General features: G+C 39.2%; 1 protein-coding gene across 3 annotated transcripts in view; it reads right to left on the bottom strand.

Moving 5' to 3' along the window:
- Positions 1–335: 335 nt before the first annotated feature.
- LOC113116557 (microtubule-actin cross-linking factor 1, isoforms 1/2/3/5-like) overlaps positions 336–22,054 on the bottom strand; it is a 28,309-nt gene continuing 6,590 nt past the window's right edge. For 2 of the 3 annotated variants that reach the window (XM_026284784.1, XM_026284785.1), the window contains 36 exons: positions 21,863–22,029; positions 21,621–21,780; positions 21,435–21,519; positions 21,088–21,329; positions 20,858–20,977; positions 20,650–20,757; positions 20,347–20,565; positions 19,931–20,134; positions 18,714–18,945; positions 18,374–18,600; positions 17,995–18,117; positions 17,792–17,893; positions 16,928–17,029; positions 16,680–16,844; positions 16,444–16,599; positions 15,689–15,886; positions 14,879–15,007; positions 14,608–14,778; positions 13,481–13,636; positions 13,198–13,404; positions 12,980–13,099; positions 12,636–12,805; positions 12,403–12,562; positions 11,395–11,589; positions 10,128–10,253; positions 9,894–10,037; positions 8,864–9,052; positions 6,195–6,309; positions 5,954–6,120; positions 5,699–5,861; positions 4,943–5,097; positions 4,792–4,866; positions 4,243–4,360; positions 3,853–4,019; positions 3,631–3,742; positions 337–3,124 (listed from right to left, as the gene is read on the bottom strand). In XM_026284784.1, coding sequence (XP_026140569.1) covers positions 3,099–3,124; positions 3,631–3,742; positions 3,853–4,019; positions 4,243–4,360; positions 4,792–4,866; positions 4,943–5,097; positions 5,699–5,861; positions 5,954–6,120; positions 6,195–6,309; positions 8,864–9,052; positions 9,894–10,037; positions 10,128–10,253; positions 11,395–11,589; positions 12,403–12,562; positions 12,636–12,805; positions 12,980–13,099; positions 13,198–13,404; positions 13,481–13,636; positions 14,608–14,778; positions 14,879–15,007; positions 15,689–15,886; positions 16,444–16,599; positions 16,680–16,844; positions 16,928–17,029; positions 17,792–17,893; positions 17,995–18,117; positions 18,374–18,600; positions 18,714–18,945; positions 19,931–20,134; positions 20,347–20,565; positions 20,650–20,757; positions 20,858–20,977; positions 21,088–21,329; positions 21,435–21,519; positions 21,621–21,780; positions 21,863–22,029 — 5,475 coding nt within the window. In that variant the 3' untranslated portion in view covers positions 337–3,098. Of the gene's footprint in view, positions 3,125–3,630; positions 3,743–3,852; positions 4,020–4,242; positions 4,361–4,791; positions 4,867–4,942; positions 5,098–5,698; positions 5,862–5,953; positions 6,121–6,194; positions 6,310–8,863; positions 9,053–9,893; positions 10,038–10,127; positions 10,254–11,394; positions 11,590–12,402; positions 12,563–12,635; positions 12,806–12,979; positions 13,100–13,197; positions 13,405–13,480; positions 13,637–14,607; positions 14,779–14,878; positions 15,008–15,688; positions 15,887–16,443; positions 16,600–16,679; positions 16,845–16,927; positions 17,030–17,791; positions 17,894–17,994; positions 18,118–18,373; positions 18,601–18,713; positions 18,946–19,930; positions 20,135–20,346; positions 20,566–20,649; positions 20,758–20,857; positions 20,978–21,087; positions 21,330–21,434; positions 21,520–21,620; positions 21,781–21,862; positions 22,030–22,054 lie in introns of all 3 variants that reach the window. The other variant, XM_026284786.1, reaches the window with a different exon arrangement.

Raw genomic sequence — 22,054 nt, 5'->3', positions numbered from 1 at the left:
TAATTCAGACACAAGGAGCCCCAACTAAGTATTGAGTGCTGCACATGCTCATACTTTTCATGTTCATACTTTTCAGTTGGCCAAGATTTCTAAAAATCATTTCTTTGTGTTGGTCTTAAGTAATATTCTAATTTCCTGAGATTTACTTTAGTTGTCATCGAAACTTAGTTGTTATAATCATCAAAATGTGTGTGTGTGTGTGTGTGTGTTTGTGTTTCTTTTTACCTTACAATTTCACTTGGTTTTCTTTCTTTTTTATTTATTTAAATTGAACTAAAATCAGTGTATTCATGTACTTAATCAAATTCCTGTTTGCTCCTCTTTCTGCCAAATGATTTGTCATAGTATTTGTTGTCCCTCATCATAAGAAAAGAAATTTAATCTGTTAAGTTTAAGCAGATTTCCTTTAACGTCAAAACACAACATTAAATGTGTAAATCTAAATATGGCACAAACAGTTGTGAAAAATCAATATGGAAAACTCCTTATTACCACAGTACATCAGCCTGGGTCTTTTCTTAGCACTGAATTTTGCAAAAATGCACAGTTTATAGACCATTTTATACACAACTTTCTATAAAACATTTTATTTGAACAGATTTATAATTACAAGTATGATTAGTGTAATTCCACAACTAAAAGTAATTCAGCGCTGATCTCAAATTCTATGTAACCTTATTTTACAAAATCAGAAATGTACAGTAAACAAGCAATAATGCTACTGAACATACCATTATTTACAGCATCAGAGATTTACAGTACAATAACAGCAGGTGCATATTAGAAGACGATCTCTTTCCAGAAATGCATTATATAAACCAGCATTTATAAGATGATGAATAATCACAGAATTTTGAGTTTTTGAGAGTCAAATGGATTTTGCATATCTAATCAATCACTGCCAGAAATTATTATTTCTTGCAAGTCCATTGCAAATAAATGTGTCATATTTTTGGCTAAATGTTTTATTAATATTCCTTCATTTGAAGATTCTCAGATGAAACAGAGTAGCAAAGCAAAAAGCTAAAGCAAAGTATGCCTGTTAAGCAATCCTGAACCCTCCAAACCCATTTCAACTCAAAATTAAGAGAACTGAACCGCATATGCACAAAATTAAAAGACACACATATTTGATATGTACTGTAATTCGAATCAAATGCTACATTCTTAACAACCTGGTACAATGGTACAAGAATTCAACTCCAAACATTCACAAGTAGGTTTAAGGCAAACAAAAAAAAATCAATGTTGCTTTGTTTGGCTAAAATAAAAGTCAAAAATCACAGCTGGAGCATCTGTGATGAGTATAATTCAGCTAATCTCATTGAGACCTACACTTTCAAATCCTCAAAGGAAGTTATTACAACCGGTGGCATGATTGTTCAAAATCAAATAAGAAACAAACAACAACAACAACAAAAAATAGACTGGAAATTACACTAATATACATTTTACAAACACTGAGGTGTAAAAATTAGAGAGACATACAGCAAACGCAATGCTAAAATGCTAAAGAACATCTCTAAACAGACTCAAAGTATTTAAAGACCTCATGTTCTTGTTTGTCCAAGTCATGTTGGAATGATTGTATTTACACCATCATGAAGTTATAATTACCACGATTTTCTTAAGCTCCAACTTCTAGTGTTTATCAAAGAATCATGGCAGATAGTTTTTTTACGATTAAGCTATAATAAGAATATTGACAGCACAGTTAAACGTGACTCTGCTTACATTTGATTGCAGTTTCCAGATGAAATGAACAGTAAACGCTAACAACTTTTGTTCCTTTTCACACAGAGTTTGCATGTTGTCTTGCACAATACTCTGTTATCAATACAGAATAATTTTACCATTGTGAATTACATGTAAATGAATGCATTTTGTCATTTGCATTGCATAATCAGCTCAGTATGTGTGGCATTTTTGACGCAGTAAACTTGCTAAGTAGCACACCTGGTAAAGTAATTAGAAAGCTAAATTGGCATGTTTGCTTCAGCAAATGTGTTTTTATCACACATTTTCTTTTGTAAACAATACAGGTTAGATTTGACAGATGAAAAGTCAGAATATTTTACCAACAACCAGTGTAATGAAACATTGCCACGGTCACATTTAACTGTTTTGGAGACATTTGATCATGCCGTTTAGCATCAGACACCAGACCTTTTTATTCAGAACTGCCATGAAATGTGCTTTAACCAACACAAGGTCATTTTGCAACCATTGTGTATCCATAGGCACATTTTCTTTACTTCATTTTTTTTTTTTTACATGACACTGTGCTGCTAAATAAATCTGAATCTGCAATGAGGAACAACTATAAACTAGCTTATACCAACTCTTGTAGACATGTCATGTAAAAATGTACCTGGAACGATTGTATTTCTGGTTTTGCTATTTGCTATTTACACATTTCAGGAAATGTAAGCAAAGTCATGTATTTCTGGGGCTCATTTACCACCGTTAACCAGTATTTATTATTTGCTAACGGTGACATGTTGCTGGTATATATCATGTGGTCTTTAAATTCATAATCTAGACCCTGAAATATTCTAGAACTTCAGACCTGAGGATATAATAGCCACACTTACACAAAACATTAACATGGACCCCAAAAGCTCTGCGTATCATAAAGCCTAAACCATCAGACAGCAGTATTTTGGTTTGTATTTTGCATCACTAACTGTGTCGTGAAACTGATACAAAGGCAGTGGAGGACACGGGGTCAGATTGAACATTTGTCCCTGCATCAGGCAACTACAGAAAATAAAGAGAGCTGTGCATATACATGTATGCTATGTAAAGCACTACATAAGCTATTGCTCTTTGATACTACAGGCGTCGTGCTGCTCAAACCCATGCGAAACATTCCAGCGCTCTCTCGTTACACACAAAGCAGGGAGTCCGTTTTGTAAAAACAGAGTCTGTGAAGGTAAAAAGTCAATGCTATGCTATGAAACGGATGGTGTAACACACCTCAGAGCACTAGTGACCAGCTGTGTCCACTGATCTGAGGTCTGCTCGAGTGGTTTCTGTCCATCCTGTGGATCAGGATCGTCTGCCTGGTTGAGCTCATGGTACGGGACAAGATGTGTTCATGTTGGTGGTCTTTCTATCGCTTCTAAAGAAAACGAATCACAAAATCACTCAATGTGCTGATAATCTACTGCGACTTGGCCCTAGTCCTCTTAAAAATAACATGTGAAACTAGGACTCAGGTCTAAATAAAACACAATGATCTTGCTTTTCACTACACTAATATTTAAAATTACGGATCCCTGCACACTGACTTGCAGGACAAAATCAAATTATTTGTTTTGTTTGTTTCCAAAACAGTTTTTAACATTGATAATGATAATAAATCATCATATCAGAGTGATTTCTGAAGATCATGTGACACTGAACACTGGAGGAATGATGCTGAAAATACAGCGGAGCATCACAGAAATAAATGACATTTCACCGTATAGTAAAAAAAAAAAAACAGCAATATTTCAAAATGTTACTGTATTTTTGATTCAGTACTGTACACGATATTTAGGATATCTAGATATTTATAGATATTTTTTAGGTGAAAACCAGACACTTTATGGTAAATGCAGACTGTAGAAGAGCTGTGTGTTTAACCTGTAGGTGAAGGAGAGTCGATGTCGGCAGAGAAATGCTCGCTCCCTAAAGCTGCGATAGAGCTCCTGGGTTGAATGCACCTCTCACCAGAGAAACTTCTGCGTAGCAATGCCTATGTCAGAATTACTTTATTAAAATCAGTCTGAGCAGTGACTCACATGTACAAGAAACATCATGTATGTACTGTATGAATATGGTTTAGAGAGCGGTTAGCTGCTGTACCTTGCGTGTCAGTGGGCTGCTGGGAGCCGAAGCGCTGCTGTATAAACTCAGACTGGAGCTGGATCTGCTGACGGTCAGGCCTTTAGCACTGCCTCTGCGGCCCGACGCCTCGAACCCGTCCGGAGAGAGATACTTCGCCTTTATCTTCAGGTTTGTGCGTCCCTTTACTGTGTGTGATGCATAACAGTCTTTACTCACAGCACAAGACCTAAAATGCATCCTTGCGGAATAAGTTTTATTAGTAAGCAAGAATTAGGAAGGAAAAATTGTAGGCAACAAAACTAAAGTGTGACCCGTTAGATAATATTACACAGAAAATAGCGAGATGCTCCGTTTGTCCTCTGATTTCACCTACAATAAGTAGATTTGGAATAAGTGGGAGATATTGACCTCTGCAGGGGTCATTCTTCACTAGAAACTCATCTAATGCCGTCCATCCACCGCCGACTCGAACCATCAGAGTGCTTCTGAGAACACGAACCATCCGCAACTGCTGAGAGTCGCCAAACTGGTGAAAATCACAGGCATAGCATCAGGCGTGTAGACTAGTCATGGATATATATATATATATATATACACCTGGTATCAACATCTGACCTGAGCATTCGGACGGCACTAAGTCTGTGTGTATACTCCATTCAGTCCTGGGCTGTGTTTCTTTAAAGCATTGTGAGATAAGTTGATCTTAGGGACCACTGGTGACTCGTATAGTGTACTTAGGCTTAGAAACACTTCTGGGAAACATAGCCCTGGTTTGTTTAGCATTCACAAGAACCAGATATGCTTGTACTGTACATTCTGTCCTTTTTACGGTCGAATCTTGTGACATCATGTCCTGTTTTTGGTTCTTTTAGTCCGTGTTGCATCGTTATATCAGTCCAGGTGGTAATATCAGGTATAGACAGCATTATTTGTACTGAAAAACAGATTTCCACTCACCCTGTAGCGATTTGAGCTAATTTGCTCCACTAGAAATCTCTTTGGACAGTTGCACTGAGAGACCTGACGACTCACCTGCAGAAGTCAGGTTTCTGTTAGTTGTCTTTTTCAGGAATACTCAATGTAGATAGAATATAGAAATTACACACACCTCCTCATTGATTTGGTCTGCATCTATTGTCTTTCTGTAAGGGTCTCGGCTTGGATGGAGGGCACTCACAAATTCATAGTAGTCAATGAATCCATCGGCGTTAACATCAAATATGTTAGCAACCGCAGTCATTTCCAGAGAGTTGGTGGGAAACTCTGCACATATGCAATGTCAAATATTGCAAACAGTTACATAATATGCTCACCTGACAAGGCAATATGAAATATTCACATATGTAAATTCTCTGGGTGGATGAAGATATGCTTATAACATACTGTATATTAAATTATTTACATCTATTAATTATATATAGGCCTATGTGATGATATTTATATAGTATTATCTGATGCAATGACCTATTTCAGCAATATATATTTTTTTACATGTGTGTGTGTGCAACTTTATTAAAACAACATATATATAAAAAAATCTGCAATATATATACACATACTGTATATTTACAGTATATACACACACAGATACATGTATGTAAATACATGTCTATTTGTATATTTATTCATTCTACATGTATTGACTGGATTTAGGACGGACATAAAAAATCTTAAAATATATCACATGTATATATTACATATATTTTATTTATACACTTGAAATTGTTATAATTTCTAATACTTTTCATGTATGTCTTTAATTCATTTACAATTTCATAAATGGAAATGTAAAGCATGTACACATATTTTTGGATATGGTTATTCACCCAAACAACTTGATGCAAAAAATCATTTTAATGCTCACTAGAGGCCAGCACGCTGTCGATGAACTCCTTGTGAGTGATCCGGCCATCCTGATCTCGATCAATGCTACGGAAAACATCCAGTATCCGGGATTTGAGGTGACTTATCCACTGCATGTATCTTCTCCGCCAGATGTTGAAGTCAAAATTAGCAAACTCCTCCAGCTGCATGAGTTAAAGAGACCGTTCATAGAAAATCACATGGACTCAAACACAGATGTATTCTTTTATCAAAGTTACAGCGCAGTCTTGATCACCTCTTTCAGCCTCTGCAGATGTTCCTCTAGTCTGCTCTGTCTGCCGTGGGCCAGGAGCCAGAGTTTCCTCCATTGACTCACCAGCTGACACATGACGGGTGTCTGAGGGTCCAGCTTCTCCAGTGGAAGAGGAACAGACGGCGGGGGCTTCGCTGTGCCTCTCCTCTCTATGAGTGAATACAGTCCACAGAGATTACAGCTGAAGACATGCACGCAGTACTCACACAGATTCTTTACTCACTTGCTGGTGTCTTGCGACTGGGAGAAACCTGCTGCTTGGGAACCAGCTTGTGTTTACAGGATTTTGTGGCATTTTCGATTTCTGGTAGCTTCCCTTTCATCTCATCCATGAAATCCTTAAAAAGAAATCAGTAACATTTCTTGACCTTGAACCTTCAGCATGGTTTTGGTTTTTTAGTGGCGGATCTGCTCTGATATTTTTTTTATTGTGGGTTTGTACGTGTCTATGTTTTCATATTTTCAACTTTCTTTTAAAAAAAATGTCTATATAGTTTTTATTCCTATTTATTTCAGTTGTAGGTTATGTTATTTTATTAAGTTAAGCTAAATGTAAATGAGAAGTGAGCCCTAGGCAACTGGCTGAAATTAAACAAGTTATTTTATTTTAGTTAACATTTATTTTATTTCAAGTAACAAAACTGCAAAACTAGTGTTTTAGTTTAACTAATGATGTACTATGCATCTGATGGATTTTTTGTTTTTTTATTTTTTTATTTTGGATTAGTATTACTTCACATATTTTTGTTTGAGACCCAGAACAAAACAGGAAACATAATAATAATAATAATAATAATAATGGAAAAGGAAAAAAGCACCGGGCCCAGATTGTGTTACACCAGCCTGTCTGAAATCCTGTGCTGACCAGCTGGCCCCCATCTTCACACAGATCTTCAACAGATCGCTGGAGCTGTGCGAAGTCCCTTCATGCCTCAAACGTTCCACCATCATCCCCATCCCTAAGAAACCCAAAATTACAGGACTAAATGACTACAGGCCTGTGGCTCTAACGTCTGTAGTCATGAAGTCATTTGAAAAACTGGTGCTGGGCCACCTGAAGGACATCACTGGGCCCTTGCTGGATCCTCTTCAGTTTGCCTACAGAGCAAACAGGTCTGTGGACGATGCAGTAAACATTGGACTGCATTATGTTCTGCAACACCAAGACAGACCGGGGACTTATGTGAGGATCCTGTTTGTGGACTTCAGCTCGGCCTTTAACACGATCATCCCAAACCTCCTCCTGCCCAAACTAAATCAGCTCTCCGTGCCCACCTCCGTCTGTCAGTGGATCAACAGCTTCCTGACAGACAGGCAGCAGCTAGTGAGGCTGGGAAAATACACATCCAGCACCCGTACAATCAGCACCGGAGCTCCCCAGGGCTGCGTTCTCTCCCCACTGCTCTTCTCCCTGTACACTAATGATTGCACGTCTAAGGACCCCTCTGTCAAGCTCCTGAAGTTTGCAGACGACACCACACTCATCGGCCTCATTCAGGACGGTGACGAGTCTGCTTACAGACAGGAGGTAAAAGAGCTGGCTGTCTGGTGCAGTCTCAACAACCTGGAGCTTAACACGCTCAAAACAGTGGAGATGATCGTGGACTTCAGGAGAAACCCCCCTGCACTCCCCCCACTCACCATCATGAACAGCCCTGTGATTGCAGTGGAGTCATTCAGGTTCCTGGGAACCACCATCTCTCAGGACCTGAAGTGGGACATTCACATTGACTCCATTGTGAAAAAGGCCCAGCAAAGGTTCTACTTCCTCCGCCAGCTGAGGAAGTTTAACCTGCCACAGGAGCTGCAGAAACAGTTCTACTCCACCATCATTGAATCCATCCTCTGCACTTCAGTAACTGTCTGGTTCAGCTCAGCTTCTAAATCTGACCTCAGAAGACTACAGAGGGTAGTCCGGACTGCTGAGCGAATCATTGGTACAACCCTCCCTTCTATTCAAGAACTGTACTTATCCAGAGTGAGCAGAAGGGCTGTCAAAATCACTCTGGACCCCTCACATCCAGCACACTCCCTCTTTGAACTGTTGCCATCTGGTCGACGCTACAGAGCACTGAGCACTAGAACGACCAGACACAGTACCAGTTTCTTCCCTCAGGCAATCCATCTTATGAACAGCTGACAATAATGGCGAACACACTACACTTTATATTTATATACACACACATACTTAGTATACACTTAAATTTTGCACACAATATATATGTACATACATAACTTCACTTTGTAATATACCTGCCTACAATTGTCATTTGTATATTGTCATTCACTGTCTACATATTTGTATTTTTTATTCTTTTATTATGTGTTTTATGTTCTGTCGCTGTCATTCTGTTGTACTGCGGAGCTTCTGTCACGAAAACAAATTCCTCTTATGTGTAAACATACCTGGCAATAAAGCTCATTCTGATTCTGATTCTGATTCTGATTCTGAATAATAATAATAATTGTCAGGACCTTCGGGATGAAAACTGATGTTGATTTGGCTGATTTTATAAAGGGTTTTGAAGTTGATACACAGGTGTCGAACCTTATTAAAACTGTATTTTTTAAAGTACTGACATTTTATTTACAGTTTTGCTTTTCTTAAAGGGACAGTTCACTCCAAAATGAAACTTCTGTCATCTTTAGTGCTCTCAAAGATTAATCGCATCCAAAGTAAAAGATTTTGTTTAAATAATATATGTGTACTGTGTGTGTTTATTATGTATATATACTGTAAATGCACATGCATGCATTTATATACAGTATTTAAAATATGTTATGTTTATATATTAACAAGATTTATTTCTAATATAAATTATATTAATATAAATATATACACATAAATACATGCAAGTATTTTCAAAATACAGTTTGTATTTCTGTGTTTACCGTGTGTTGTGTGATGAGGTCTGCGGTGAGCTCGAGGTCCTCAGGCAGCGGCTCCTGCTCCTTCAGACCGAGAGTCTCTTCAGCGGAGGAGATCCAGTTCAGTAATCGCTGGATCTCTTCTCTCTCTGCCTCGAGAGCAGACAGCGTGCTCTGGATCCTCGCGGCCTGCTGCTTCGCCCACGTCTGGACCTGAGCCATGAAATCACACACTTAACACATGCACATCATTTAGCAGTTGATTTGTCTGCTCCTGATGTTCCTGCTATCTCTCTGATGGTTAAGTCATTTGTGGATTAATGCATAATGGAGACGCGAACCGTTTAAAACGATTCAGATCGATTTGGTGAACTTGTTCAAGAAGATACAAACCTGATATGACAAACTGCTCTGTATTTTCGATGCTTCAGAATATTCTACCGGACCCTCTGATGTCACATGGACTACTTTGATGATGTTTTTCTTACCTTTCTGGACATGGACAGTAGACCGTACACACAGCTTCAGTGGAGGAACTGAGAGCTCTCGGACTAAATCTAAAATATCTTAAACTGTGTTCAGAAGATGAACGGAGGTCTCACGGGTTTGGAACGACATGAGGGTGAGTTATTAATTACATAATTTAGATTTTTGGGTGAACTAACCCTTTAATGAGCCAGACTTTTTTTTTAAGAGAGAGAAATCTGTGAGTCTTAAATATGACCGTCTGGCTTTTGAGAAATTTTTATTTGTTAATTGCTCAGTTATGATTGTGTTGCATTGCATCATATGTTTTGATAATCAAACTAAGCATTTAAATATCATCTTAATAATACATGTTATTGGAGATATAGGGTGACAACTGATATTTATCTGATGTGCTGTTATAAACATCATATTGATTTATGTTACAAGATTTTTATTTTTGTTTCAGTTTTACAGTTTTTTCAATTATCATGCCTTTATAGAAAAACGAATGAGACTTCCAGAACCCAATGGTTTTGCCCAATCACAACTGTCAACAGATTTGAACTAATTAATATCTAGTAATCACCTCTTCATAGCGAGTGTTTGTGATGCTGGTCCATGATCGGATGGTGATGATGGAGTCTGGATGGCAGGAGGACAGGATCTCCTCTCCTAGTCTCTGAATGTTCTCCAGCGCCGTCTGCTGAGCGTTCAAGGAGCTCATCGACTCCTGCAGATCACAAAGACAGCGTTGTGAAACTCATATGATACTGTACAACTCTCTGGACTGGACTATTAAATGAGTCCATGTCCACCGTACCTGGTGACAGGTAAGAAATGCCAGAAGAGCCTGCTCCTCCTCAGGGAGCACTCCGTACTTCAGGACCCTCTCAACATCCGAAAGATGATCCAGGAACGAGTGAACCATCCCATCGAACTCCTCCGCCTGAGAACGAATGTGTTGGAATATGTACATTCATCACCATTAAGAATTTTTTTTTTTTTTGTATTATCATACTTTGTATTTTAATTCTTTTTTATTTTATTTTGAGTTAAATCTAGTAATTTTTTGTCATTTTTATTAGTTTTGCTTTTTTGAATGTTTATTTTTATTTCAGTTTTAGTTATTTAAGTACTTAAACTAAAAGAAAATAAGACATTTTGGGAATATCAAATATGTCTGAATGTACTGTACAATGTGAATGTGTATGGTATAAATAATGTACAGTGACCTTTCAGATTTTTTTCCTGTAGTGTGCAATATGTTGGGATTATCAAATATGTCTTAACCTGTTAAATGTCACCCCGTCCCGTATACGGGACGCCTACGTTGACTATACTATATTACAATCAAATTTAATCTAATCTTGACAAACTATATATAGTTGGAAAGGTCTAAGACTCCCAAATATATATTATACCAATATTTTTTTGTTAAAAATTATGTAGGAAAAGTAATAGATTAATTTATGACAAGAGTGCACCCTCAGAAATCTACATTACAAAAGGAGTTTTGACCTTTGTTTAAAAAAAAAGACTTCCTCGTTGCCTTTTTCTCGATCACATTTTAGAAATCATCAGAAGTTATATATCACTTGAAAACATAAAATCTCAAAATTCATCCTTCAAAACCCATTTTAAAATCAGACATTGCATTACCATGTAAATGGTACATCAAAATCATGTTACAAATTGTTTTCAGTCATGAATTATAAAAATTTAGGTTTGTATCATGCACATTCAAGACTATCTTCAAAAGCGTGAGTGACAGTTAACGGTTAATGTACCTTAAATGTGTATTTTAGGCATTTTTTTTTAGTTTTTCCATTTTAAAATATCTTTTCGTTTTGATTTCAGTTTTAGTAATTAGTCAGTTATACAATAATAATACAAATAAAAAAATGTACTGAAAAACCTTTATAATTTACTGAATATTCAGTCGTATTGATGTTAACAGTAACACCACTACAGAACTTTGAATGTTATGTAAGTGCTTGGGATTGAAGTGTCAGCTAAATGCATAGATGTAAGTATAAATGTTAGTGACTGAAGGTGAAGCTGTGATCATCAGGTGTGTGTGCTGGCACCTGCTGCAGCGCGGCTTCTAGTCGAGTCTGTCTGGACACAGAGAGTTTACACACAGCCTCCCAGCGTCTCTCCAGCTCCTCCATCTGCTCCTGCAGCCGGTGTGCATCGGCCGTGCTGCTCCGCGTCAGATCCCGGACCGAGCGCTTCAGTGTGCGGATACAGCCGGCACGCTTCCCGAGCTCCCGCTGGAACACCTGCGCATCAGAGCATCACCTACAGCAGACTATAGACTAAAATACAACACACTGACTTCATGGGAGACCCGTGCTGGCAACATGAGTCGGAATGTGCACCGGCCAATGTTGAGCGACAAAAATAAAACGTGAAAAATTAAGATTTTGGTCAGATTTGAGGTTTTCAAAAAAATTTTTTATTAATTTGTAAATCACTTGTCTAGTGATTAAGATGCTACAAATAGCACATGATTATCCTTATTTGTCTTTGTATTAGATGTAAAATGAAAAAAGTAATGCACTAGGTCTATTTGTTTCTTTCTTGTATTTGTTCTACTGTTGTTGTTCTTTTGCATTAAACAATAAAAGAAAAGAGTGAATCACTTGCTGCTCTTGACTGAACTGCTTTTGTAGTTTTAATAATCAATTTATTAGTTTTTTTATTTTTATTGCAATTTATTAATGAACACACTGGATTTTTTTGATTATTTGATTTGCTTACTTGAATGCTTGTTTCATTATTACATTTGTTCTTATTGCATCTGTTCTTATTTATAACAACAGAGATCAAATATAAAATAGCTGTATTATGATTATTAATATAGTAATGATTATTAAGAAAAGAACTGGAGGAAAAGATGCAATGTTGCTAAGTGATTTTGCTTTCAGAAAACTTTAACTTGATTTTTCTTCACTGATTTTCTTCACTGACTCCAAACAGGTTTTGCTAAGTTATTCTGTGTCCAATTCCAACAACTCATATGTAATTTGAAAGGCCTTTTAATGGAGAATGTAAAATAAAAAGAACTCATTTTACTCTGAGACGTGCTGTACCTTGTGCGTGTCGATCAGATTGTTGACCAGCTCTTTTTCCCCACAGACAGGCACATCTTCAGCCAGCTGTGGCTCGGCTCTGTACAGCCAGTCATTAAGAGCCTGCAGAGCGTCAGTGAATCTGCCTGAAAACAGCAGAGCCTCTTCCAGCTTGTGCTGCCTTGGGACAGAAGAGCATCGTTCAGAGCTCAGAAACAGACTCACAGCACACTACACAGCTCCGGTCGGCTCACCTCTCGCTGGATTTACCGCTGATGGTGTCCCACGAGTCTCTGAGCTCAGACAGCATGTTCTCCAGGTGCTGCGTGTCTTCAGGACTCTGGGCTTTCTCCTGCAGCGAGCGGCCACTCTTCAGACAGGCCTCGTACATCGGCCGCTTCGAGCGGAGCAGCTTCTGGAACTCCTGAAAATATACAAATCCACCTTATGAATGAACCGACTGGACTGACTGCTTCTGTGGGGAAATTTACAGTGTGGTTTATACACACATTTTTACTTTACTGTTTTTTTTTTTTTTTACAGCAAGTTGTAACAGGTGCAGCAGACCATCGTTGCTGAGTCCTGAGATGTGACGTACCTTCTGTTCAGTGAGCTGTTGTTTGATCTCTTCCTGCGACACAGAGATCTCTTTGTGTGTGTCCAGCGTCTGCTCAACCTCCGTCACCCAGTCCACCAGCAAGTGCCATGATTCACTGAACTGTGGAGGTCAAAAGCACAGACCATAAGAATTTGCCAAGTGATTTCCTGGAAACAGGTCTTTCTGTCAGTGTTGTAGTTCATATGAGAAGTCCATACCTGTTTAGCATGTCTTCTGACGTCCTCGAGTGTTTTCCCCCGGTCTGCGGTGTGCTGGAGGAGTTTCTTGTATCGGTCCTGGACGGTCATGATCAGGTTCTGCACCACATCGTAGTCTTCCTTCCTGCTGAGCTCCGACAGACGTGTGGCAGCGGTCTCCACGCTCGTCTTCCTCTCTCCGTAAGACTGCACCTCACCTACCAGCACCTAGAGACAGCACGACTGGATCACACAGACACTCACAGCAGCACACACACACACACACACACACAGATGCACGTACCCTGTGCTCCTGAAGCTGAGCGCAGACGGTGTCCAGGATGAAGCTGGGCACAGACAGAGTGTTTATGGTCTCCTCACACTTGGCCATTTTGGTCAGCAGGTCCTGGACATTACTGTTAAACTCCTTGGCCAGACCAAGTCCCTCTGTTAACTTTGCCTAAAAAATCAGGGATATTATAGTTGACTAAACTAAAACTGTACTTTGAATAAACTGTTACTTTAAATACAAAAAATAAATCTAACTGTAATAAAACTAAAATAAAACATACTTAACATACAACGCACATTTAATACTTCAATAAATGTTGCACACCATTTCCAAGCAATTCCATATCATAACATAACATACAATTATTTTTAAAACACTGATGGAAAAGTATTTTGTTTCTTTGAGATTAGCCATTCTAGATACTTCGGTTACATTTTACAACAAGGTTCCATTTGTTAATAGTAGATAACTTCATTAGTTATCATCAACTAACAATGAAAAACATTTCTAAAGCATTTATTAATCTCAATAAATGTTAATGTCAACATTTATTCATATTTTATTCAAATCAAAAGTGATACCTTTTAATATTATTTATTCGCGCTGGCATGGACTAACAATAAACAGCTGTATTTTAACTAAAACTAAAGGAACTAATGTAAACAAAGATGTATCAATTCTGTAACAAATTTATTGCTCATTGTAGTTTATGTTATTTAATGTGTCAATTAATGTTCACTAATGAGGCCTTACTTTTAAGTGCTATCCTAATTTTTAAATTGGTCACACTTTAGTTTGGGGTCCAATTCTATTACATTCTATTACGACTTTTGCCTCCTAATTAGTTGCTTATTAATAGTCACTAAGGTAGTTGTTAAGTTTAGGTATGGGGTTTTTACGATTAAGGGATCTAAAATTTGTTCATGTTGAATAAGGCATTTATATGTGCTTTATAAGTACTAATAAACACTCAATATGCTAGTAATATGCATGCTAATAAGCAACTAGTTAATAGTGAGAATTGGTGCCTAAACCAAACTATATATATGTAATATGTATCAAATCTTTTTAAAATTAAATTCTCAAAGCTTTATGTGATCTGTAGATGGCTATAACTATGCAGAAAATGCTGTCATCACCTTTCTTTCTTGCATTTTTGCGTAGACAGCGCTCCACTTCTGCTCCAGCATGCATAAGCTATGCTCCGTGCTGGAGCCCCGGGCCACTTCACTGCCCTCCAGCATCCTGTGGATCGCTTTGCGCACATTTGTGTAAGTGTGCATTTTAGAATCCATCTCATTACACAACTCCTGCGACACAAGATACAGAAATCAGACTTCAGTGTTTTATAAACACAGTTTGCAAGGTTAACACTCCAAGTTCAGCGTGCAGCATTTAAGTGCTTATTACCAAATGAGCGCTCAGTCTCTCGCTGGCAGAGTCTGGCATTCCCCACACCGTCTTACTGGACGACAGCCTCAGGTCTGTGTGTTCCAGCCACTGCAGGAGATCCTGGACCTCCATGCTCACATCCTGAACCTGCAATACAGTTATAAGGGCTGAGTTTAGGATACACACTCACACTTAAGGAATACGCTTCTATTGCATTCTATTGCAAAACTATTTGATTTTTAATCTCATGACAAATTTAATTAATTAAATGATTAATTAATCATTCAATGCAACTGGAAAACAATTCAACAGACTAACTTAAAATAATCTACTCAAAAGTGTAACAATGTGAGGAAAAATCCTCCTTCTTATTAATGTGTCATTATGCTGCATTATTGCCACATATTGATTTGAATACTTTTATCAAATTGCTTTATTTCAATGAGCACAGGTTCTGTACTTCGTTTTGGAACTAACTGGTTGAAGGCCTCGTTGGTCTGAGCTTGTGCACCTCAGTTTTGAATTGAACATTGCCAAAATAATCTACAATGCTTTTTTCACTCGAAACTGGAAGTGCACAGGTTCATATCAATGAGGACAATGATCAGTCAGTTACAAAAATAAATACAAAACCTGAAAGAAAACAAGAAGAGAAAAAAATTGAATCTGAGAACTGGTAATAATATAGAATAAAAAGAGATTTACAAGCAAAGGCCAGTCATTTTAGACTGAGCATTAGGTAAAGTAATTTCAGAACAGCACAAAGGGTTAAGGATTGTGTTTTTTTTTCTTCTGTAATCTGGTTTATTAGCTGGTGTTTGTGGTCACCTGACTGAGGTTATTTTCCAGCTCTAGCTGTCTGCGCTCTGTCTCACAGCGCACAAATTCCCAGCGTTCGTTCAGCTGTTCCAGACGAGTCTGCAGGACATGTGAACTTTCTCCTGCCCCAGACTCCATCAGGTTTCTGCCGGCCAGGTTCAGAGAGTCTACCGTGTGCACATGGGACATCACATCGTTCCGCAGAACCTAAAGGAACACAAAAACAACTAGTAGCCAGTATACATTATACAGTACATTATACAGTACTTGACTGTGTAAAGACTGTGTAGGATACAGTAAGCAGTGTCTGGAGTGAACATGATTTCACCATTCTAATCTAACAACCGGAATTGAGTGATTCATTTAAAGGAAATGTGAGTTACAGGCTTACAAACCAGGGTTACTTGTTTTTTATTTTATTCTTGGCTATAAGAATGTTAAGGAAACATGCAAACATTCTATTTTTAAACAAGTAGGAACATTTTAAAATAAAATGCCAAAACATCCAACTAAAACATTTTCTATAACTATTGAACTGTTGTAGAACTGTTGTTCATAACGTTGAGAGAACATTGCCAGAACGTTAGGTTCTTACATTCTAACACCCCTTGGTTGGGATACAGTAGATCTGTGCAGCATTCATTAAGCAGTACATAGTGTTTCACTCGATATGAGCAAAAATCACTGCAAAAGTGCGGACACAACATTGGCAAGAACGTGTATATAAAAACATACCAATGATAACACAGAGTTTGTGTTTGTACCTTGTGCTTGGCAAGCTCTATCTCACAGGTTTGCAGGTCAATGCTGATTGGCTGAGAGGCCTGCAGAAGGTCAGCTGTGTGGGAGAGCCAGGCGTGCAGCTCATCGAGCGTGTTCTGGAACTGACCCAAGCCCAGCAGTGCACACTCCAACTGGTGCTGCTCCAAAACACAATGCTCTCGTTGAAGTACCATTATGGAAAACAGTATTTTTCTTTGAGATTTAGCTGTGATTTTACCTGTCTACTGACAGTCTCTGACTCCAGATCGTCCCATCGCTGACGGAAGTCACACAGTGGAGAGACGGACCCAGGCCGCTCAGTGCCCGGGGAGAGGCGACACACAAAGCGATGGTTTAGACTCTCAATCTCAATCTTCTTCTGATAGAGCTCTCGCTTATATTCCTGAAAGAAGAGGTGATGGAATCACCACTAATTTGTTTATGACACAGTTTTCAGTTTCTCAAAGTAAGTTTGTGTGGACTAACCTTCAGGTCACACAGCTGCTCTTTAACTGATCCTAGGTCAGATCCCACTGAGAAACCTTCGGTGGATTTCAGCTCTGCAGACTTCAGCCACTCAAACAGACCCTTCAATAGAAGGTCACATTTGTAAACGTGCTTTTGTAGTGTTCTCTTGACCCACTCTACAGTGTGTGAATATTTATAAAGGCACATTGTCGATTTCCTCCATTGTTTCATGAAGTCAGTCCAACCAAGAAGAGAATTCACTGGAATATGCAGACTTTAATCCAAATTCTCAATGGGTAGCTTTGGTCTCTCTAGATGGGCATCCAAAAGTCCTGCCAATTGGCCAAAAATTGGCCAGTCTTTTAAAGTCTCATCACTACAACCACATGGAGGCATGAATATTGAAATACTACAATGAATCTGAATATTGAAATAATACAACTGTAGAAAGAGACCTACCACCACTGGATGAGACAAGATTGAAAAAGTAATGAACTCACTATTCTTTGGGATTGTGTTTTGAAGTGTTGTACAGTAAGTACTAATTTCATTAGGTAGGGTGACCATAAGCATTTTTTTCTATGTTGTTTTCATACTCGCTGAAGGTAATGACTGAAAAGTAGCTTGACCAATAGCATGTAGGCATTGTACACAATCGACCAATCGTAGCGTACGAGAAGGTGGGATCAACAGAGAGCGGTCAAAGCAATGCAAATATGCATACATAAAGTTTATGAGGACAATAGAGAGAACATCAAATAAAGGAAAATAAAGCCAAAACCAGGATATTTTAGAAATCCTGGCCAGGACATGTCCAATCTGAAAAAAAAAAAAGACTTTGAAATGAAAGGAATTGAAACTTGTTCTTTGCGGCTTACTCACCTGCATACTGTCCTGATAATGGAGAGCCAATCGTAAACATTCTTCTAACTTACTGTTGCACTCTGTCCAGATCTTACTGAGATTGTTCCATGTTCCATAAAGCTGCAGAAAAAGACAGCTGGACAGTGAGATGTGAACAAATGACCACATGATATACAACAGTCTCTGTGAGGATTAGTCTCATTTCAGTTTCAAATACAAACCTCATCCAAACTTTTGGTGACCTCTGGCTTGTCTGTGTCACCACATGCTGACATGAGTTCCATTCCCAGAATTCCCAGTGTGTCCAGGTCACCTTGTAGAGAATCAATGTCCTCCCTGAGTGTCTGAGAAGGAAGGATAAGAGAGTTTGCATGGTTCAAAAATTTCAGGATGCAATGAGGAAATATTCTTAAAAACCCTGCTGAAAGTACAAAACCAGGTAATGAGCATATGTTCTGTTAAAAACATGTGATGTACTTTTAAAAGTAAAACTAATAATATTACATTGGTCCAGCTAGACCAGCACTAAACCAGCAAGGGCCAGCCTGGAATAGGAAAGAGCAGAGTAACATTGAGCGCAGTATCATTTTTGTAGCCTACCTGCATGGTCTCTAGGCTCTGTCGAATGGTTTCTGAATCTGATCGACTGGAGTTGAGGTCCAGAACAGCTTGCTGGGCATCATTCAGGCCAGATGTCATGTCACTCACATCATTCCAGAACCTGACCGCTAGATCCAGGAGATTGAGAAGCAACTTCTCCCTCTCCTGAGCTTGTCTTTGAGCCTCCTCCCAGCGGCCCGTTAGACTGCAAACCCGCTCTTGGATAGCTGAAATGACCAAGATCATCATAGACAGACCATGCTTATGAAATAATAATCTTTATGAGATGTTTTAGCATATAAAGCTGTATGTGCCAGAAGATAATTCATGTTTGATGTACCCGTGCCAATAGAACTACCCGCGAGAGCCCCTGTGTTGGACAGGAGCTCCTGAGCCTGTGTCCTCACACTACTGAGGTCCAGATCCATTTTGGAGAGCTCAGACAATGTGTGCTTGTTGTCCTGTAGCTGCTCTTGAATTCGTGGGGTGAGGCCTTGAAGAGCCATTGAGGCCTGCAGGTGACTACACAGCCGCTCCAGTCTTTCTCCAATCAGAGTCATCCTCTCATTCAGCTGGCAAGGACATAGAGAGTTTCAGGAGTGAGCTAGCATTTATGCAGCTAAAATGTGACAGTGTTGTCTTTTTATTGCCACTTTAACAAATTAAAACATATGGCTACTTTGAAAACAGGTTATATCAGTGTATTGCATCATGGGTTGCATTCCTGTAGCTCAACTGAGCGTGACGTTAGCACGCCGAGTTCATGGGTTTCAGTCCCCGGAACGGTATAAACTGATATACTGTAAGTTATGAAAAAGCTTTTAATAACAGGTTATTTTTTAATCCTTCTTAAAGTGGTCAGTACACTAGTCCCAGCATCTAAAATGACATTTTGGGGCATTCATCAAAAGTACAGTAGGTTCCCTCTATGGAGGTTTGACATTTTAAGAACGTTTGATTTATAACTACAAACCATGTTAAACCAACTACCATAAGAAGCCAATTTAGCTGGATTCACCAGTATGTTTTATGGAGAAAAGTCTTCTCTGTCTTGTAAAATATTGCTGAGGCGGCAGAAGTTCAAGAAGTTCAAGAAGTCAAAATGAGACTTTATTGCAAGAAGACAATAAATCTGAGATCTGCAGAACATCTGACTCACTCACAGCTCACCCTTTCATACAGTTTCAACCAATGATCTTATTGCAGGTGTTCTCCTCCCAATACTCCCTAACTCTTCACCGTATTAACTGGTCTCTTGTTCTTTTGTAAGGGTGGCATACTGCCAACCAGCCTATGTCAAAATCATATAACAAAGTGACTATTTGGTGTATTTGCCTCATAATTTTTATCCAAAGAACACGTTGAAGGCCATGTGGCCCACAAGAGGAACATAGTATCACTGCAGATGCCATCCACAAGCAACTTCAGCCAAAATCCCATTCTTTCCCGTGTGACTTCTCACATTGGCTTTTACAGCATTCAAACTACTTCTCCAATTGTTTTCTATAGGATAAATAAAATATTATCATATAAACCAGGAATCTACATGTGTGTCACCTGTGTATAGCGGGGCAGAGACTCCTCCAGTACTCCAGCAGCTTCTCGAACCCTGTCTCTGATGGACAGGTGCTGCTCTTCAGTGTCCCTAGCTTTCTGGCAGAACTCTTGTCCCTGAGCTGTATTCAGGTCTGATAGACGCCGGGCCAGCATGATCAGCCGTGCTATCAGTGGCTTATGCTCTGCTGTGGATTCCCTGATTCTCTGTTTGAAAGTTATGCAGAAACATGATCAAACATTGATCTTTGTATTGCTTTGTCTGAAACAACTAATGATTACCAATGTGTTTCCAATGTGAAATGCCAATGCGAAAAAGACAATGTGTTTGAACTTGAACTTGTACTATAGCAAATGCGAGCCCAAACATGAGCATTTGTTGTTAATATCTTGCTCTGAAGAAGTAAGTTGTTTAGTACCTGTAAGAGGTCCTGTTGTTCTCTGAAAGCCTCATAGCTGATGGTGTTCAGGGTAAACTGGCCAATAAGGGCTTTGGTTTCCTGCAACCATGGTAAAACCTCAGCATAGCCCTCTGAGAACTGAGACAAGAGCGACTGAGCATGTTCCAGTTGAAGCAAGACTTGGGAATTGGTGGCAGTAGTGACTCGATACTGCTCCTGTAAGGTGTCTATGGAAGACTTCAGAGGGGAAAAGACAGTAGTATTATGTTGGTTCTTATGTCAAAATATTATAAAAGGTATTAAGGATGAATATTAGCTTACCAGGAGTCTCAGTGTCTCCCCATCCCCAGTGTACATCTGCAGGAGTTCCAATATCTTCACCATTTTCTCAATGTTAAACTTGTGCTGCAGAATCTCTACAGCAAGTATCTAAGGTAAAAACAGACATTCTATGGGTTATTTTAAAGAATTTTACAGAAATTCTAGGTTATTGCACAGAGAACATCATTGTGAACGTGCAAAAACTAACTTTCTGCTCATTGAACTTGGCTGCGATGATGTCTGGTTCCAGATTAATGGCTCTGAGCTCCTCCAGTGCCAGTGATGTGTCTTTAAACCAAGCCAACTCTTTCTCAACAGCCTGTTCAAGCTGATTAAATGCAAACAGGCTGATATATAAGCAGGCATTTAGCAGCAGTAATTATCCAAAGTGACTTACAGTACACTTCTAGAAACCTGAGGTATCCACCTGTCTCTTACCTTCTGCCTCTCAGAAGAACACAAGACTGCGTCCCCAGATTGGCTATTGGCAGCAGGAGCAAGCAGCTCTCTCTCGATTCGACCAAGCCACATGTGGAGGTCTTCCTGACTGGAGGTACATCGACTAGATGCCTCCAAAGCCTGTTCCAGCCTCTGCAGGACATCAGCACTACCCAGACTCATCACTGAGTACCGGATACGCAGACTGTCTACCTGCTCCTGCACCAGCTGGGTTTCCTCCTCTTTAGATTAGCATGTGAAAGATAGAAACATGTTTGAAACATGTCCTTGTGGGCACTGTGCAAGGTTCCGTGTACACAATGACACAAAATGGGAAAAAACACCACCTGAAATCTTTTCCATGAGCTCACGAGCACATTGTTGGAGTTTCCCCAGGTCGACACTCTTAGCTTTTATCTCTTCCATGACTGCCTATAAGGTGACCGAGAGAGGCACTTTCATTCCACACTGAAATCTTGTAGTATACAAATTTATTAATGGTTAAACAAAATATTTTCTAATGTTTTGCTGACCTTGGCCTGTCCTGTGGCTTCCTGCAGATGGAGCATCCCTCTTTCTGCAGAGCGGAGCTCAGCTAATTCCTGATCCACAGATATCAGCCATTGCTGAAGTCTGTCTGTCATCTCCTGGAATAGCTGAGCTCTTGGCAGAATGTCCTCCAGAGTCCTGTGTCTGTTAAAACAAATTAATTGTTAAAACACAACGTGGGTCTTCCTGGGACCAAAATATGGATCAATGTGTCAAACAGACTGACCTGCTGTTGGCGCCCTGAAGTAGAGCCTCCCACTTGAGCTTGAGCTGTGCAAGCTGCACTTTGGGCTTTTCACTATCATTTTCCTGAAGCTGTTCTGCCAGGTGTGGACCCTCCTGCATCATGGTCTCCATACTGGCTCTCCTGTCCTCTACGAGGCGCTGTAAGAGCTGCAGGACAAGAAAATTATTATTT

The sequence above is a fragment of the Carassius auratus genome, chromosome 16 (assembly GCF_003368295.1).
Source record: "Carassius auratus strain Wakin chromosome 16, ASM336829v1, whole genome shotgun sequence".
NCBI lineage: Eukaryota > Metazoa > Chordata > Actinopteri > Cypriniformes > Cyprinidae > Carassius > Carassius auratus.
Note: the sequence above shows the minus strand (reverse complement) of the source record. Positions and strands in the feature narration are given on the sequence as shown.